Source organism: Cucumis sativus, chromosome 7 (genome assembly GCF_000004075.3).
Source record: "Cucumis sativus cultivar 9930 chromosome 7, Cucumber_9930_V3, whole genome shotgun sequence".
NCBI lineage: Eukaryota > Viridiplantae > Streptophyta > Magnoliopsida > Cucurbitales > Cucurbitaceae > Cucumis > Cucumis sativus.
In genome coordinates, this window is record NC_026661.2 from 4,590,315 (window position 1) to 4,609,276 (window position 18,962).

General features: G+C 34.8%; 4 protein-coding genes across 5 annotated transcripts; 1 reads left to right on the top strand and 3 right to left on the bottom strand.

Annotated features, from left to right (window-relative positions):
* Positions 1 to 716: 716 nt before the first annotated feature.
* On the bottom strand, positions 717 to 1,648 carry LOC105436242. The gene has a single exon (XM_011661420.2). The coding sequence runs from the start codon at positions 1,601 to 1,603 to the stop codon at positions 752 to 754; it is 852 nt and encodes a 283-aa protein (XP_011659722.2). The 5' UTR covers positions 1,604 to 1,648; the 3' UTR covers positions 717 to 751.
* Positions 1,649 to 5,109: 3,461 nt separating this feature from the next.
* LOC101208135 (glutamyl-tRNA reductase 2, chloroplastic-like) lies at positions 5,110 to 7,485 on the top strand. The gene is given in 5 exon segments (NM_001280687.1): positions 5,110 to 5,314; positions 5,316 to 5,413; positions 5,416 to 5,461; positions 5,840 to 6,081; positions 6,175 to 7,485. Coding segments are annotated over 5 exon segments (1,629 nt in total). The 5' UTR covers positions 5,110 to 5,199; the 3' UTR covers positions 7,303 to 7,485.
* A 201-nt stretch (positions 7,486 to 7,686) lies between these two features.
* Positions 7,687 to 10,977, bottom strand: LOC101208378 (protein trichome birefringence-like 12). The gene is made up of 4 exons (XM_004136863.3): positions 10,275 to 10,977; positions 9,567 to 9,704; positions 8,411 to 8,660; positions 7,687 to 8,323 (listed from the first exon to the last, which is right to left on the bottom strand). The coding sequence occupies exons 1-4, from the start codon at positions 10,805 to 10,807 to the stop codon at positions 8,042 to 8,044; spliced, it is 1,203 nt and encodes a 400-aa protein (XP_004136911.1). The 5' UTR covers positions 10,808 to 10,977; the 3' UTR covers positions 7,687 to 8,041.
* Positions 10,978 to 11,296: 319 nt separating this feature from the next.
* On the bottom strand, positions 11,297 to 18,620 carry LOC101208619 (fatty acid amide hydrolase). 2 transcript variants are annotated; one of them, XM_004136864.3, is made up of 20 exons: positions 18,106 to 18,616; positions 17,913 to 18,022; positions 17,739 to 17,799; positions 17,063 to 17,253; positions 16,829 to 16,958; positions 16,649 to 16,726; positions 16,426 to 16,573; positions 16,221 to 16,333; positions 15,970 to 16,045; positions 14,805 to 14,876; positions 14,399 to 14,450; positions 14,090 to 14,170; positions 13,918 to 14,001; positions 13,667 to 13,770; positions 13,067 to 13,159; positions 12,730 to 12,798; positions 12,452 to 12,516; positions 12,222 to 12,283; positions 11,770 to 11,865; positions 11,297 to 11,685 (listed from the first exon to the last, which is right to left on the bottom strand). In XM_004136864.3, exons 1-20 carry the CDS (start codon positions 18,182 to 18,184, stop codon positions 11,629 to 11,631), a joined length of 1,821 nt encoding a protein of 606 aa, XP_004136912.1. In that variant the 5' UTR covers positions 18,185 to 18,616; the 3' UTR covers positions 11,297 to 11,628. The 2 variants fall into 2 exon arrangements, with proteins under 2 accessions (XP_004136912.1, XP_031744291.1); XM_031888431.1 differs by lacking the exons at positions 11,297 to 11,685; positions 11,770 to 11,865; positions 12,222 to 12,283; positions 12,452 to 12,516 and having other exon boundaries at positions 12,730 to 12,829; positions 18,106 to 18,620.
* Positions 18,621 to 18,962: the final 342 nt, after the last annotated feature.

The following is an 18,962-nucleotide window of genomic DNA, read 5'->3' on the forward strand; positions in this document are numbered from 1 at the left end:
CAGTAAAGTGAATCATTACTAATACCTTAAAATTTAGGAGAATTTTCAAAGATAACAAGTTTTACAGAATACTTACAACCTATAGCAAATTCTATCCCTATGCTACAAAAGATTATCAGTGATAGAATCCAAAATTTTGCTATAACATGTAAATATTCTAATTTATTTTGCTATTTTAAAAAAAATACCCCTAAAATTTATTCAATTTTAGTTTTTGTACTTTTAATAAATCATAATAACATTTTCATGCAAACAAACATAATATGTAAATCTAGCATGTAGACTAAAATATTAAAGATTTATCAAAAGCTCCGATATGTCACATACATTAGAACTCAACTATTATATTTCGAGTTCGGGAACAAACTCAATTGTTTCAACATATAACAATCAAACTATGGCAACCCCACTTTTTAATTATCTAAAACAACCCCTTACAATTTAAACTTTTATTAAAATACAAAAGCAAACATAAGACTTTTTTAGAAATTCTTACTAAATTTGAATTAGGAAAGAAAATTAAATTTCAATCTTATATAATCAGAATAGATATAAATTATTCAACTCTCTCCTACTACCTTCGTAAATTTATTTTCCATATCTACAAATTATTTCAATAAGTACACATTATATCCAAAAAAGAACAATAAATTTCTTATTTTTTTCTATATAAAAAAATCCAATATTATATAGGGTTTAAATAGAGTTAGTAAAAAGTAAAAAAGAAAGAAAAAAAAAACTATTTGTAGAATCAATTATTTGTAGGCATTGAAAATCTACAAGTTGGGCAATAATGACTTGTCCTCAACCATTTATCTATACATTCTTCATGAAACATATGCAAACATGGCATTTGCAACACTGATTTCTCACTTCCTTCCTCCTCTTTATCACTACTTATTTCCTCCAAACAAATTGCACATTCAATTCCCTCCTCATCACACCCTAATCTTCTTATTTCATCGTTTTCCACTCTTCTTAACATACTCTCTATAGCATCATCACTTGTTGGAACCATTATCATTACCGGTGATTCTACAACATACCTCCTATTAATCTTCATCTCTAACGTAATTTCAAGAGAATGAATCTTTTGAAATACATTAAAGTCTTCATTATTCTCTTCTTCATCATGATCACAATCATCTTCTTCAACCTTTTTAACCCAATGCTGTATTATTCTATCAGCCACAAGTGTAATGTCAATGAGTTCTCGATGTGCATGCAACCTATCACAAAGATATTGCTCCAAAGTGCTGTTGCCGTTCTTGAAGATGGAGATAGGAAGCTGGTAAGTTGCTAAAGGATGCGATGAAGATGTGTGTTCATGAAGGAAACTTGTTGTAGTCATTATGCCATCTTCATATTCTTGAAGAACGTGAGTGCATCTGAGTTGCACTTTGAAATTAAGGTCGATGTGTTCGACATATTTTGAAGAGTTTCGTCGAGTTCGTATTCGTTTTCGTGTTCGATGCAGGCTGGTGATGGAGTCCTTGATTTTTAGTGACATGCCGACGAAGGGACGATTCATACACATATCAAAGATTTGTGCTGCCATTGATGAGAGTTGTGTTGTGCAAATTTGACAGTGAATGAAAGACATTTATAAGAGAGAGTTTTGGAAAAAATAATCGATCTCTATTAGGAAACAAAATCTTTGTTTAAAATTTTAGATTAATCTTTTTAAACTAAATACATATCATACGTTTCCTTTTCCAGATAATATGTAATTGGAAGGAAAGAAGATTACTAAATAAAATATTTTCTTTTTTCTTTCTAAATGCATTATCCTTAACTATTTTAGCTTTTTATTTTCCAATACAAAATTACAAAATTTAATTTAATTTGTTGGATATAGATATATTTGTTTGAATTTGAATCAAAATATAACAAAATATCATGATCTCGATCGAGATAGACTAAGTCGTGATAGACCATCATTGATCTATTTTGCTATATTTGTAGATCTTTTTAAAAACTTTGCCGTTTAAAATAGTTTTTCTTTTTATTTTTAATTAGCTTTGGTTTATTAAGTTATAATCTATAAACTATATGAACACGGGTAAAAATGACAAAAGAAGTTATAATAATTAAGTCCATTGCGCACACACTTTACTATTTGCGCAAATGGCAAAAACGAAGCCCAACTCACACATCAATTTGTAAAATGTCACAAATGCCCTCGTTCCTAGTATACGTTTGATACACTTTATGCACGTATGATACACCTAATACATCCTCTGATACACTTGATACATTTGATGCACATGATACTCTTTGATACACTTGATACTTTTTGACACACACCTGAAACATTACTAATATATGTTTGATACACTTGATACACTGCAGATACATTTAGTATTTTTCACTTATACAATTGACTTATTAAATGCACTTGATATGCTTGAAGTCTTACTTATACACTTGATATACTATTGATATACACTTTTAAACTTAATTCATGTACTTGATAATGATTCACTTTACTGATATGCTTTAACAATATATTGTTGATATACTTGATCATGATACATTGAGTTACATCATTAATATACTTAATAATAATCTAATGAACTGCATAAAACTTGAAAAAAAATAAAAATCGTTAGTACATTAACTAACTAATACATATAATATAAGTATATCACAACACTGATATACGAAACTGAGACAAAGTAAAACAAAAAAACTAATGTAAAAAAATAAAACAAAATCATTTGGCATTAGATTCAACTCAAAATATACCTTAAAGAAAGTAAAAAAAAATCACAAATGAAATTAAATTACTTCGATCAACTATTGATATTTTAAAATTAAGATTAAGACAGAAAAAACAAATAACTTTTCTAGTATAAGAATAAATAAATAATTAGGGCCTTAAAAAGTGGAAGAATAAATAAATAATGAGTAGGACAAAAAAAAGAAAGAAATAAGTTATTGAAATGTAGTTTATGAATAATAACAAATTTAAGGTGGAAAAGTGAAAATTTTTCCATATTTGCAAAATTTTAAAACAATGTGCTATAATTGTTGTATCATATTCTCAAAATGCTATCTTATGCAGTTTCCCTAAACTATAATATGAACTACTTCACGAGTTTTTTAATAAGAGTTATGTGTTTAATCTATGGTGACTACCTAGCTACGAGTTTTTTTTATACCCAAATTTTAAGAAAACACTCGTAACCAAATTGGAAAGAAAATAGAGTTTTAAACAAAAATGATGTATATTAACCTTTATAATAAAGTGTTTAAAAAGATTGGTATTTATGAAAAATATTATTTTCAATAGAGAGGTGAGAGGAGGGAGAAATATAATTAAAGAAAAAGATTGATTTAATAAAAGGGTCAAATTGAAACCATATTATAAAACTATAATTTGATATAAATTTATGAAATTTGAAAGATTATGGGTATCACTATTACCAACTCCATAGTTTAAGAAGAGTAGTTTTAAAATCATTGAGATTGAATCTTGACTTCTTCAATATTTCATTTCAAAGATATGAATTTTGTTTGAGTGAATTAATTCAAATTTGTCATCACTACCGCAAATCAACAACTCAGAATCTTTGTTCTCGTCTGAAGCATATTGTAAAATTTTAGAAAATTACAAATATAACAAAATTACAAATATTTATGACTCATGTCACAAATTGATAAGATCCATGAAATTTATCATTTTAGAAATTTTTTGGAAAATTAACAAAAATAGGATAATTTTTAAGGGTTTAAAGAGTTTTAGGATGGATTTTAAAAAAGATGACATTTAGGACAAATTAACTAGGAAAAGTCAATATTACCCTTTAGTTATAAAAAAAACCTAAAAAACAATTTATGGAATTCCTTCTCCTTCTTCCTCCATTTTCTCACTTCCAAAAAGAATATTTCATTTTTCTCTCAGCTCTCTCTATCCGTATTCCATTTTTCCTCATTTTCACGGAACCTTTGATTTCATTTTTCTTCATTTCTCATTTTTCATTCACAAAACTACAAAAACAATGGTAGTTCCAGTGATTTCATTGTGGAACATGACTTGGGACTCGTGATCTTGCTGCGAAAATTGGATTCCGACGAGGAGGGGTAACAATTTGATTTTGAAAATAATAGTAAAAGTTTTGAAATGTGCAAGATAGGTGCGAGATGTGTACGACGAGATAGGTACGAGATGTGTACGAGATATGTGCAAGATGTGTACGAGATAGGTGCGAGATAGGTGCATTCAACCATTCAATGAAAATGCACAACAACAAAGGCAATCCGATCAAAACAATCCCTAAACATAAAGTGCGTGGTTATAAAAAAAAGACTGAGAAAGGAGAACCTTGCACGCCGCATCTTCGACGGAAAATCTTGCACGCCGCGTACAAACTGACCACCAATGGATGCCTGAACGGTTGGCAACGGTAAATGAGATGCGACAACGACTGAGAAAGGAGAAGAGTTGAAGTCGGGCTGCCCTTTGTCTTAGTAGAAGAGAAAGTGAGGGAGAAGGAGAAAGCCGCAAGAAGAGAACGTGAGGGAGAAGGAAAAGGAGAAAATGACAGGTTTTTTAAATTAAAGGGTAATATAGACTTTTCACAACTCATTTGTCCTAAAAGTCTTCTTTTTTAAAATCCCATCTCAAAACTCTCACTACCCATCCAAATAATCTCATTTTTGGAAATTTCCCAAAATTTTTTAAGTTTATCATTTCCTTGAGTCCTTTCTCTATTTTCATCCGCTTTTGAATTTAATTTTGCTATATTTGCAACTACATTTTTTTTTATGAAGTGTGAAAGCAAAAATATACTCAATCAATGTGATTACGGCTCTTGATTGATTAAAGAATGTAAGATTAGGGCACATTTTATTTGCAGCCCTTCTTCCGGCCATATGGCTACCATCATTGGGACCCGTCAGCTCTACCAAAACGTGTGTCCACCTCTTTTTAGTCAAACTTTCCATACCAAATACCAAACCCCATCTTTGAATCTTTCTCCATAGTATAATTTCAGAAATGGAGGAGATGGAACTTTGAATTTCTCCCGTCAAGTCATCTCATTCATTTCCTCCAACGAGTATATAGGGAGAACCCCCATCCGCAGCCGATGCGCTTTCGCATCGGCCTTTTCTCCTCGATTTGATTTGATTTGGTTTGGTGAGGGGTTTTTCAGATTAGCAGCTGCATTTTTGGTTTTCTTGTTTTTGCACCCAATGGCGGCGGCTGTGGGGGGTTTGACGACGTGCTTTGCTCGTCCGACTCCTGAATTTATTGCTCCTTCAACGTCGTATTCTGCTCCTGTGCGTGTGTTCTTCAAACCCTTTAAGGGTAAGAGATTTGTGTTGCGCAGGGGAGGTTGTTGGGGTCCTAAGTGCGAGATCGATCCCAATTTCGCCTCGGTTCGAATTGATCAGATTGGTTCGAATGCACCTGGTCTCTCGGCTCTTGAATTGCTCAAGACTTCTTCAGTTAATAGTGAGTGTTTGAATTTTAGATCCGTTTAGATGATGCGTGGTTGAATTTACTGCTCATTTGCTTAAAATGTCTTCTGCCGATAATCTAGAATTGCTCAGATTCTCTCTTGCAATGAAATCATAGTTTGATTACTGGTAATTTCAGATGTTTGTTAATCTCGATAGCAACTCTTTGTTTGTTGTTTCTTTTGATCATGGAAACACTTCATCGACATTCCTGAGTTTTCTGAGCCTTTTGTGCTTTAGGAATAATGACTTTCTTTTTTCTTTTCTTTCCAATAATGGTTTGAATTCACAGTAGAAGCAATTTTGGTCATGAGAAGCTCTGAAAGATGTAGAGGGAGCTAATTGTTGTTACCCATTTTTTTCATTTGAACAGGATATACAAAAGAAAGGATCAGTATTGTGGTGATTGGTCTTAATGTTCACACTGCACCAGTAGAGTTGCGTGAGAAACTTGCCATTCCAGAAGCTCAATGGCCTCAGGCCATTGGTGAACTCTGTGCTCTGAACCATATAGAAGAAGCGGCTGTTCTTAGCACTTGTAATCGGATTGAGATTTATGTTGTAGCGTTGTCGCAGCATCGTGGGGTTAAAGAAGTGACAGAATGGATGTCCAAGGTGCGTAGTAAACTGACTGCTGTGCATATTGTTTCGATCAATACGACTTAATAAGTCAACGTTGCTAATTTTCTTGTTCTTTTCATCTGGCAGAGAAGTGGAATTCCTATTTCAGAGCTTTGTAAGCATAGGGTTCTATTATACAATACCGATGCAACTCAGCACCTCTTTGAAGTTTCTGCGGGTCTCGACTCTCTTGTCCTTGGAGAAGGTCAAATTCTTGCTCAGGTGAAACATGTTGTTAAAACAGGGCAAGGTGTAGCTGGTTTTGACAGAAAAATTAGTGGGTTGTTCAAGCATGCCATCACTGTTGGAAAGCGGGTTAGAACTGAGACCAACATTTCCTCGGGGTCGGTTTCTGTTAGTTCAGCTGCTGTAGAGCTTGCACAGAAGAAGCTTCCAGAATCTTCATATGCTACTGCAAAAGTGATGGTAGTTGGTGCTGGAAAAATGGGGAAACTTGTGATCAAACACTTAGTTGCAAAAGGATGTAGGAAGATGGTGGTTGTGAACAGAACTCAGGACAGTGTCGATGCTGTAAGCAAGGAACTCAAAGATGTTGAGATAATCTACAAACCCCTCTCGAAGATTTTAGCATGTGCTTCAGAGGCGGATGTCATCTTCACCTGCACTGCTTCAAAAACACCCTTATTCACGAAAGAACATGTAGCGATGCTCCCCCCTGCAGGTACAGAAACAGGAAGACGTTTATTTGTCGATATATCAGTTCCGAGGAATGTTGAGCAACGTGTATCAGATCTTGAGACCGTGTCTGTCTTTAATGTGGATGATCTCAAGGAAGTTGTTGCTGCTAACAAGGAGGATAGACTAAAGAAAGTTCAGGAGGCTCAATCAATAATCGGAGAAGAAATAAACAAATTTGAAGCCTGGAAGGATTCCCTTGAAACTGTTCCTACCATCAAGAAGTTTAGAGCTTATGTTGAGAGGATCAGGGCCGCTGAACTAGACAAATGTTTGTCCAAGATGGGTGAAGACATCCCAAAGAAAAAGAAAGTAGCTATTAATGATCTTAGCTTGGGTATAGCTAACAAACTACTTCATGGTCCAATACAACACTTAAGATGTGATGGCAACGATAGTCGAACGTTGGATGAGATACTTCAGAATATGCATGCTATTAACAGAATGTTTGACCTTGAGACAGACTTGTCTGTCTTGGAAGAGAAGATTAGAGCAAAAGTTGAACGTGGGCAGAAGTAGAGATTTGCATTTTTTGTGAGGTTTTGTCGATATTCTTACAGTTGCAGCATTCATGGCTTGTGACTGCTTGTAGCTTTATACGTCAATGATTCTTGTGGGGCAAATTGCCCGATCATGCGAATCTTGCATAATGATGTATCAAAATGAGAGACTATAGAGAAAAATAACTATTGCAATTTATTCATTGTTTTCTGTAATGTACAATATAAAGGAAGTGTAGTGAAGAAACGTTGCTTATGTTGCCTTTTAATCATGGCCCAGATCATCTCTCGAATTCTTAATCTGATAAACAAGTTTTGGTAAACTTGCTTGGTCAACAGTTCTGTAATTCTTCGAACATTCCAGGTCAAGAAAGGCCAAAACTTTCTGAAAGAAAGTTCTGAATTGGATAATAATATTTGATGTTAGATTATAGATTGATTAGCAACAATCAAGAAATTACACTGCCAATGATGCCTGTAATCTGGTAAGAATCATTTGGTGCGAGTGAGACATAGAGGAAGAAAAGAAAACTTTTTATCCTACTTTTGTAGAAAAATCATCATGATCAGACTACATCCCTACAGAAAGCAGTACATTGCTCCATCAAAATGGATCTCTATACCATTTATGTGCATCTGTGGTCTTAATGTTTCAAGAACCAGAACTTCAATTCGAATGAGTAGGTTGTTCTGAGCATCTTTGCGGGAAATGTGCAAACCTCTTGAACTTGAAAATGAACATATTCTTACTCTAGAGATTATCCCATCTTTAAGTGATGAGTGATGAGTTTGGACAAAATGTCAACCCACGTATCTGGAACCCCTGGTAAGCACCAATGCATGCAGTCCTGTCCCCAAACTGCAACAGCATCTTTTCTTCCCAACCAAATGGCCGGATGAGCATCTGCTCTGAACTCACTCAAGTGAGTGAGATCAAGAACCTCAATATCTGTGTCACGTATTGCCTCGTTGATGAGACGATTTATTGTTCTCGATTCTCTATTCACCCCATTGTTGCTTGGATCAAACCAAATGTCTAGCTGTCCAGTTATTATTACTCAATAACCTTGTGGAAGAGGAAAGTTAAAAGACGGGCCAAACTTAACTGTAAGGAAAGGTTTGCTCACCTGAGATTCTTCAAGAGGTTCATTGAATAAGCAGCTGCCATTTTGATTCCAGTCACCACCATAAAAATGTCTAGGGGATTGTAGACGCCAAAACTTGAGTGTCTTGCCAGGAATTTCTTTTTGTATGTGAGAGACCATAAGTTTAAGAACAAGTTCGAGTCCATCCATCATCTCGAGAGCTGGAAGTATCGGTTGACCAGCACGATAAAAAACTAAAGGTTTCTCTTTTGGAAATTTATCGTAACCCCACCTGGTAGGAATCAAACCTTGTAAGATTGTACGACTATCACCCCTAGCTTAGTATTCTAACACATTTGTGGTTTCCACTTAATGAAAGTGTGGTTATCTAAACAAATACATAAAGAAAATTATATAGAGCTGAAAAGACTTGGAAAAAATCAGTTAAAAAATTTATCATCTAAAAACAATATTAAAAAATAGCATAAGTCAAAATCTAGAGTCCGGGCTTCCCTTGCACAGGATAACCCCTTACCATTATATGATGCAACCAAAAACTGACTTGCAAGAATCAGATCTTGATTTATCTAAATTTCACCAGTGTCTACCTCATGTTTTAAACGATAGCTTTCTAGATTTTATGCGAGCTCATTCCTCAATCTCCCTATCTAAAACCCAGTGTCACAACAACAGAGAGCTCCACATTCCAAATTTCTTCACTACTTTTGAAATGGAAAAAGATCTGGCAAGAGTTCAAACTTTGGTAATCAACTACACATCTCGATAGCCTATTTTGCTTCTATGTTTTACCTAAAGAGAGGGGGACTACACCTTACCCAAAGACCCTCAACCCCTCTAAAATGTACCTTAATTCAAGTTACAACTTTGCTGGCATTTCTCCCAAGAATGTACTTATTTCACTTAAAATTATACCCTGAATTTCTAACACATTACACTTATGGCAACAATGAAAACAAGAAAACGCAGACTCGCCTAAGTAGACAAGATAGTGAGGAAATGCAAAGATGTGATCTTTGTACTTCAAGCAACTCAAATTCCTCCCTTGAGCTAATAAAATGCTGCCCCTCAATCTATGAACTTCCAACCAACAACCATCAGATTACAAAACACTACATTGAAGGCATTGGAAGAATTGTGTTGATTAACTGTCATATTGCTTAAGGGAAAAAGAATTTACCAATGGCCAGTGTTAAATATGAGGACATCGTAGAAGTTGGTAATGTTTGCCCAATCATCTGCAGGAATATCAACATCCACTCTGTATACTCCTTCTGATTGACTTTGATCACCAGATGCAGAATACTTTGGCTGCCACCTTTGTTTAATCAGTTACAAGAACATAAGAACAAATATAAAAGAAAACAAACCAAATAGAATTGTCAGGTTTAATTCCCCAAACAAACTGTTTCTTTGGTTCAAAGTCAATAATCTATAATAGAAGAAATAGCAAGTCCTGAAACTCGAACATGGTTAAGAGCTCGAAAGTAAGTTTCATGAACTTAAGTGGTCAATTTTAAATGATATTGGAGTTATAGTATAACTCTGCCTGGTTTCAAAACTGTTTACAACCACAAAAATCACCACATTGCTGAAATGTACATCGCTCAAAACGAAGATCAGGGGAAACAGCATTAGATGGATCCAAGACACTAAAAAAATTGTAAATAAATTTGAATCAAAGATCCTCTTACAAAGCCTTATTACAGACTCAAGTAATTCACGGTTGCTAACTTAGAAATTTTACTTCAGAAGTTCTAATCAATTAGCTAACTCAGAACATAAAAAAGTGAAAACATTCTAACCAATAATAGCTACTTTCCATTTTTAATTGGAAAATTTAAGTTGCAAGATTAACAAAAATGCTACAAAAAACTAGCTATCATACTTGTATTTGGCGAGCAACACTGCACGGTGATAACCAACCGTCACATTGAATACTGGAAAATAAGCACCCTTCCAAGCTCCTTTCCTCTTCCACTTCTTTGCACCCAAATCAGCCACTCTAAGAGTACACAAAAACGAAGTCAAGAAATTCTCATTCAAAGAATCACCAACAAACCCAATATTCCTATTTCTCATCAGATCGAGAAATCTGAACGGATCAATCTGGGGCAAATCGCAGGTTTGGGGCACCCATTTCCACGAATTGATCGTACCCATATTGTCTCTTTGGTTCCTCAAGCAATTCCAGGCGTTTCTATGAAATGGGCAAGTCTCATCATAAATGGGCCGGTGATTGGGGTCTCGATTCCAGTGACCCTTGAAGAGATTGCATGAGGGTGATGCAGAAATCTTTTTTATCTTTGGAGATGGGGAAATGGGTGCGTAAAGAGACACGGTTAAGGAGTAGAGCAAAAGGATTAAGAGGGGAAGAAGGATAAGCCATGGGAAAAGGGGTCGGATGAGCTTACGATGCATTGCAGAGCTTCATTTATGGCGGTGGATTGAAGAGGAAGAATAAACTGAATCAGCGGTGGCTCCGGCGAGTATAAGAGAAGCAGTAAAGACTAAAGAGATTCATTTTTGGAAAATTGTCGTCTCGAAGTTTTCATTGTCAAAATTAGCACCCATTTTATAAATTTGTTAAACTAGTTTTTCTCGATACTTCCATCCATAACTAAATAGCTAGCGAGATTATAAAAACTACGAATGTTTGAAAAAATACCAAAAAGAAAATTACGAAAATGAAGTTAGTTTAAAAGCGGATAGTTCACTATTTTTGTTTCTAAATATTTTTGTCATATCATGTAGTTTATATAAAAGGTAAATCTTTCAACCTATATCTAAACTATTGTTTCTTTTTTTGCTTTTTCGGTAAATCTTGACTATGATGAAAGAGAGACTTACATAATTTTATTGATTATTGTAGTACATAAAGGCAAAGATTAGAAGAGCAGAAGAGGGATGTCAATAAGGAAGTTTCTTGATTTTAATTATTAATATATAAAGGTAAATGATCACATATTCTTAGCTCTCTCAATACTCTTTATCAGTAAGAAAGTAAGAAAGAGGTTGATGAATCAAAGGGTATTTCTTCACAGAATCAAGTGAGTGTGTGCATTCTCCAAACTGGAGATACAACCATCTTGTAGTACAGATAAGTATATGGAAACTACATTTCCATAATTTCTCATGTGTATAAGCGAAAAACGTTTTTATTTCTCTTCTTTTGAAACCATCAAAGTTTCTCAGATCGATTATAGAGGTTGACACCACTTGTATTGTTCCCTCTAGTTTCTTTAACTTGTTAGAACATCATAAAATGACATTGGCTTCTTGGGGTTTCCACATAATTCCTGGGAATATCGGGAGAAGTTTGTTAGTTGACAAAAAGAGGCAATAGAGAAAAAACAAGAAACAGAAAACACATGAATTTGTACCTCTATTGCAGAAGCCAAACGTAATATTGTAGCTTCACCCCATGGACGACCAATCAGTTGCAAGCCTATTGGGAGTCCTTGTTTATCGTAACCAATCTGAAAGATAGAGAAATAACATTAGCAAATGGAGGAAATGAAGCTGAATTTACAGATTATCACAAATATTTTGAGAATGAAACCTTACATTAAAAGGAAATACTTCTTTTAGGGGAAAGAAAAGAAGAGGATCTTTTGACTCATCTATATAACAAACATTGTAATAACCTCTATAAAGAATACCCCAGCCATAACATTACCCTGCATGCTTTCATTCTCTCTTTACCAAAACAGAATAAAAAGTAGCCTGAGAGCATAAAAGTCGAAGGAATGTATTTCTCTCATCAAACTACCTAATATAAAAATGCGCACAGAACAATCATTTACTAAATATAGGGTGTTGGGGGAGGACTCACCGGGACAGAAATGGCAGGGAGTCCAATAAGATTGGGCGCAAGGATGAACCGCATGAGATAACCTAACGTCATTCAAGCATGAAATTTATCACGAGTGAACGTATCTATTGATATAGACATATATGTGTAGTCCTTTAAATAAATACACACACACACACATGTATGTATGTATGTATCTAAGCATGTAATCAGAGAAAACTTAAACCATAATTTGCAGATTGATCACAAACCTGTAACCGGCATATCTGTCTCACCATATTTATGAGCACTGGGAGGTATAAGTGGTGCAGTCATGCTGTTAAAATTAGAGGAGCATAATTTAGACAGAGAAAATTAATGCAACTCAAATGCAAAGTCTATAGGGGCAACCAATCCTATGCAGAGGGAGATAAATTATGTTTGATCTCTTTCTACAATGAACGGCAGATGGTCTGATTACTAACATAAAAATGTCAGTAGATATGATTCTAAAGAACATTGAGATTTGAGTGGAGATTATGAACCATACCCAGTTGTCGGGGTCACAATAACATCAACCTTCTTGAAAATTTCCATGTGATGATGCATTATTCTCCGCCTAAAATAAATATTCCTTCATTATTTACGTACTGCAACAGGACATGGATAATTCAACAAATATAAGAAGTAACTAAGCTGAAATGTTGTTTTTTTATTCACCAACATCTAAGGAATAATTAAGAAGTAGTTAAGCAGAAATGTTACGAAATAATTGTGGTAATATTTACCTATATGCATATAAGAAAAATGGAAGAAAATTAAACACCACTTAAATACTAATGATGGTTTAAGATATCAATAGTTTTCTGGTCCCTAGTTTATCTCACCTAAGGCACTGTGCAGCCACATAATCCGATGCAGTAAATGACCGAAATAGTGCCGAGCTGGTACGACTGTCATAAGTCAATCTTTTACCATTCCTGAAGAAAATAGATACTCACATCATATGAAAGCAACAAATTACCTAGAATATACTTAGGATAGGTAAACAAGGGAAAAGTGTCAAGTGTGGATGGCATTAAGGTTCATCCACTAAGGGATGCATACAAGAAGCAATCAAATTTTAACACATCCTTCTACTTCTACTATTTTCTTGCTCTGATTAACTGTACGGGAAAATATTCTGAAGCATACATGTCATGTCACTTTATAAAATTTTCCCAAACAAGAGCCTCACTTGAAAATGTTTGAAAAGTTATACTGCACTGGAAAAGAAAAAGGTGCCATTGCTAATTGCAAACCTGACCTCATTAACCGGAAATCCAATCTTCTGATACTTAATTTTTCGTTTTCATTGAGAAACAACTGTTTAAGTTTAGAAATTTTCAATCCCTTTTACAGAATTTTTTTCAAATGTGATAATCTTAAGATGTAGGAGATGTAATAGATCTTCCAACGTCAGTTTTCGAAAAGCGAAAGTAGTATACCCATCCTCGATATCAGGATTCATTGAAGCAAGAAATTCAGAACCAATCGAAACAAGATGAGCAGTGCGCATTTCAAGCAGCTCAGGCACAACAACTTCTACAATCTTGCAAATTTCCACATAAAGAACACAAAATGTGTAAGCATGATGAGTTACATGTATTAGCCAGGAAAAGAAAGACGTTGCTCTTAGCATACTTTATAGAGCTGAGGAAGCCGTTTCTTAAGAAAGAAATAATAACAATGGGCTTACTTCGCAACCATGAGTTTTCGTCAACAGTTCAAGAATGTCCTCACTTTTTTCAGAGATGTCAGTTGAATGCACGTCATTAAACCACTGTCAGAGAAAAGTAAAATGCTCAATGAAACATCTCATACATAAAATGATCAAATATAACCAACCAAATCACAAGAAAATAAGTTACCGGGGAGTACTTTCCCAGTCGTAGTGATCCCAAAATACTCAAATTATCATCAGATGATAGAATTGGCAAGCACGGTGGGGCCTAGAAATGTACATAACAATGATTAAGTTGTCAATTTATATAATGAAGAAAAATAGATCATCTTAAACAGCAGTTCATCAGTAGACAATGGTCATCCAAGGGTGGTGAATGAATAGCAGCTTATTAATCCCTCTGTTTCTTTCTTTCTTTCTTTTTTTTTTTTGATAACCAAATTTGGAGGCAATTTCAGGTTCTATCTTTATTCATTTACAAGCGTATAATTCTTACTGGTTTAAGGCTGATTTTATCCTCAGGAGTGGATCCCAAAATTGCTGCATATCTGATAAGACATAAAAAGGGAAGACTGTAACCAGCGCTTTGAATCAATCAACATGATACTAAAGATTAACAATGGTCAGCATATAGTTCCAAAATCCAAAGATGAATATGATTGTGCTTAGTTAGCTGAATGCAGCACCAGTTACCAGCTACTAAAGAAAGTAACAGCGACAATGAGTGAATAAATATGCATATAGTTGGCCATTAAAGGTTCAATACAATATCCTAGGAGCGCTTATTTCATCTCTTTACCATAATTGGTAAATAATGCGATGTGATTGGAATGTGACCTATGGCATAAAGGTGCTTAGACTAGACCAATGACTTGTGGTGGCACCCAATGTGAAGCACTTACACTAGCATGATATCTTCCACCGATGATGCTATTGGTCCGATAATCTCAACAGTCCCACAATCACACAGTGAACTGCAAAGAAAAAGTTCAGCATTGAGATTCATCTTTCCTCCAAGAATAAGTAAGGGGGAAGAGAAAGAGTAAATGAGATACCCTATACTCCCATCGTTCCTAATAATCAAAGCTCAGAACTCTATGCCATTTGCAAGATACACAGTATATCGGGAGAATATACTAACGCAAAAGAATTTAAATTCTATAGCTTTCAGAATCAGACTTCACGTGTTTCATCTGTCTTGCACTTAATTTAGAAAAAGTTCATTTAATCCATATCTTGTCAGATCCTAGTTATATATGTCATAAGTTTTGAGGTTACTACAGTAATACTCAATAATACAGGATTCACGTACCCCTACATTACAGTAAGAAATGAGCAAAATATATAATTATGCCAAGGCACTTAGATGAGAAAGACAGGTATAAAATTCCAATCACGAGTATTCCTTTCTTAGCTCCCAGACAGTGTGATTAGGGACAAGTAGTTTGGCTCCCTTAATGAGTATTTTCACCTTTGAAGTGCATGGACCAGTTAAACTATAATATCACATCACAGGCTACATCCTGAACTCTAATGTTAAATCTAACATGAAAATCTATCCAACTCATTTCATCAGCAATTAACTTAGCACTACTTTGAATGCAACCTTGAAAAATACCGTTCACAATATATATACTAATTTTGAATGTTTTTCTCTTTTCGTGGTAATCTTGTTATGTTATTTATGCTTTCTTTTATCTCTTCTGTCAAATGAAAAGTTCTGTATCTTGTTAAAAAAAATGGTTATCAAACCAAGCACAAGTTTTTTTTTTTTTTTGAAAAGTTGGTTTGGATGTATATTAAAAAGTTGGACATAAGACGTAATAACTCCATATGCAATGTAAAGCTAAAGAAACTTTTAGCATGAGAAGTGTTGGAATACATGAAAACAATATATATTTAAAATTTTATATTATAACTAATGTGTACTTAATGTGTTCTACATTTTTTTAAATGAATGTTTGACGATATTCATGACATGTTGGCTCAAATCTTGTGTCTATGAGGGTTCACTTCTTACCTAGTGGCTAGTATACTTCTTTAATATATATTAGTTGAAGGGCATACCCTCTAATACTTGTCCGCCCATACGTTGTTTTTAAGCCCACAACACCACAAAGGGAGGAAGGAATACGAATTGAACCTGCCATTATACATTATCTTAAAATTTTCACAATGAACTAATAACGAATGACTTTTCAGTTTTATTTGCTGGAAGAAAATAAACTTTTTCATTGCAATTTAAACATCCTTGCTACATAACAAAGTAAAATCAAGAAAATCAAGAATACAGAACCTAAGTAAAGTATGTTCCCTACCTCCACCATCTGTTCCAAGTGCAGCAGAACATATACCAGAAGCAACAATTGCTGCAGGTCCTGAGGACGACCCTCCTGTGTACCTATCAGGTGCATGAGGATTTCTTGTTGTTCTGCAGTACCAAACGACCTAATGAGATTATACCAAACAGATGCTTCTAAAACATCAATTAGCGTTGTCAAGTGAGCAATGAGCAATACATACCCATAATTTGGATTATTTCCGGTTGTACCCATACCCAACTCATGCATATTTGCTTTCCCTACAAGTATTACACCACATCTGCGTAACCTAGCAACAGAATCTGCATCCTTTTGCACAGAGCGTACCTCATGCATCCATGTTGATGCACCTGCAAGCAATAAAATGAAAACCTTAATCTACAAGACTTTATGGAAGACCTTTAGCTCTGCCCAAAATTGTTAACCTTTGGTTGGATGAGGGTAACAGTCTATATCATCCTTGATTGCTATGAATATCCCATCCAAGATAGACAGTGGACTCCCTAAACAATAAAAGAAAATCAGCAATTATTGCAACTTATTACTTGGAAAGGAACAAAACATAGCAGACTTGTGCAAAGGAGATAAGAAACATGAGCCAATACCTTCCTCAAACCTCTGTGTAGAAGCAGCAGCTTGCTTCATGACTTCCTCAGGATCAAAAGAAATTAATAGAGGTGCTGCTGGTTTTTTGTGATTAAACTCCTGTATAACTGAGATTATTTGTTCTGCAACCTATTACAATGTCGTAATGGAAGAACTCTAATTAGTTCAGTTGGTGACCCTGAATTAATTACAATGAATAAACTCCAGGAAAATAGAAGCGAGTTATGGAATACCATGGAAGGGGTCACACGCCTCGACCGATAAGCATGTGCATAGTCACGAATTTTCCAATATCTGAATGGTGAAGACGGGCCTGCCTCAACATGGGCAATGGGATCATAATGTGGAAGACACTTCAAAGCTATGTCTACTCTGTCTTCAGGTTTCCCATCTTCTTCAAGGGCCGATACAACGGGCTCTTCTTCTAAATTCATAAGATAGATATTGAGTATGTCAGTGCTCAGAGAACCATACATTGTTTGGAAGCACTTTGGCTGTTCAGTTTGTTGATCATGTGCCATTGCCGAGTTAAATTATGCCCACTTGTCCATTTAAATTTTCACCATTTCAACTTCCCTCAACGTACAATGGTACGACAATAATCAATTCATAGTAGTAATATCAATATCAAAATCTATAACACAATTTTTTAGTTCAACAAATGTTTAGTCGGGAACTTGAACCTCCAACCTCAATAGAAAGAAGTACTGCGTTAACCACTAATCTCAGGTTATGTTAGCAACTAAATCATAATCCATTACATTTTGATAGAATCAATAGTGGTTCTATCCATAATCCTAACCAATCCATCTAAAGAAAGAGACTGATTCGATTGATGAAAGCTTGACAAACAAACAGAATGACTAATCAACTAACTGGGACAGTATCATTCAACAAAGAACTAATGACCTTGAGGAGGAAATTCTGGCTTAAACATAGGTGCCTCTGGTATCACTGTATTCAGCAGCAACTGCCAATGACAAACGTACAAAGAAACTTCAATGTAATCCTCCACACAAGTAGCAGCTCAAAATAATCAAACAAAAGGAAGATTAAGAAATTAGAAGCAAAAAGTCAAAAAACCTCCTCTATTTTATTCTGCTTCTTCAATATGGAAACCACGAAAGAACCAACAACAGGCATTTCGAGGATCCCAACAAAAAGCTTGAAGAGAAACCCAGCCAAATGAGGAGCTGCCACAAAGTCAAAACCAAAATTCAACCACTAAATCACAATTCATCCAAGAAATGAAAAAAAAGGGGTTCTAGAAAATGACCTTGAATGTCCTCTTTCTCATATTTGACCGCCGATAAATCAAGTTTCTCGACAGGTACCATCACTCGCTTCTTCCCCATGTCAAGAGGGGATTTTGAACTTGGTTACAAAAAGAAAGGGAAGACAGAAAGTTGAAGGAACTGAGTAAATAAAGAAAGGTCTGGAAAAAACGACAATGGAGGATGATTGTTGAGGAGGAGGGGTTAAATGGAAGGCGATGAAGACGAAGTTGAAAGAGACGATTGAGGAGTAGAGAAAGCTAATAAGGGAATTGGGTGTAACAGAAAAAGTAATATTGCCGCCCAAATTCCTCGCAAAGTCCAACCATACAAGAAAAAGAATTGAAGACGAGTGATGAATTGCTTGGGTCAGTTGGTAGTTGAATTGAACTGAAATTTGGGTGGGTAGGAAAGATTGAAGAAGAAAGAGAAACCAAAAAATCACTTTGGAGCTTCCAAAATTGTGCGATGTTTTTTCGAAACCACTTTTCAAATTAACATTGCATAGCGTTTTGCATCAAAGTGCTCTAACTCGAACTTGGACTCAAATATTTTACCATATTTGAAAATGTTCCTATCTTTTTTTATTTTCTTTTAAAATATCATAAAATGTAAAAAATTATCTGAAATATAAAATTAATCGAAAACGGTATCTGTAGTCATAACAAGAACGGTGATAGATGGTATATGTCATAATATCTTTTAATAGGTTCCAGATAATTTTCAAATGTAATCAAATTGATCATTCTCAAACCTTCGAAAACAAATTGAGTTTTAAATTGAACCAACACTGGTTATATATATATATATAGACAATTATAAGTGTAGCCCTAATAAAAAAAAGTAAAAAGGTTGATTT

Bases quoted from the DNA above. Each gene is read 5' to 3' on its own strand.
- LOC105436242 (XM_011661420.2), bottom strand. From the start codon at position 1,603: ATGTCTTTCATTCACTGTCAAATTTGCACAACACAACTCTCATCAATG.
- LOC101208378 (XM_004136863.3), bottom strand. From the start codon at position 10,807: ATGCATCGTAAGCTCATCCGACCCCTTTTCCCATGGCTTATCCTTCTT. The intron at 9,705-10,274 runs GTATGATAGCTA...GATTAAACAAAG, and splicing joins GTGTTGCTCGCCAAATACAA to GTGGCAGCCAAAGTATTCTG. The intron at 8,324-8,410 runs GTGAGCAAACCT...ATAACTGGACAG, and splicing joins AACCTCTTGAAGAATCTCAG to CTAGACATTTGGTTTGATCC.
- LOC101208619 (XM_004136864.3), bottom strand. From the start codon at position 18,184: ATGGGGAAGAAGCGAGTGATGGTACCTGTCGAGAAACTTGATTTATCG. The intron at 17,800-17,912 runs GTTTTTTGACTT...TGTCATTGGCAG, and splicing joins AGCAGAATAAAATAGAGGAG to TTGCTGCTGAATACAGTGAT. The intron at 14,877-15,969 runs GTATGCCCTTCA...TTTTCTTTGCAG, and splicing joins GGGCGGACAAGTATTAGAGG to TTCACTGTGTGATTGTGGGA.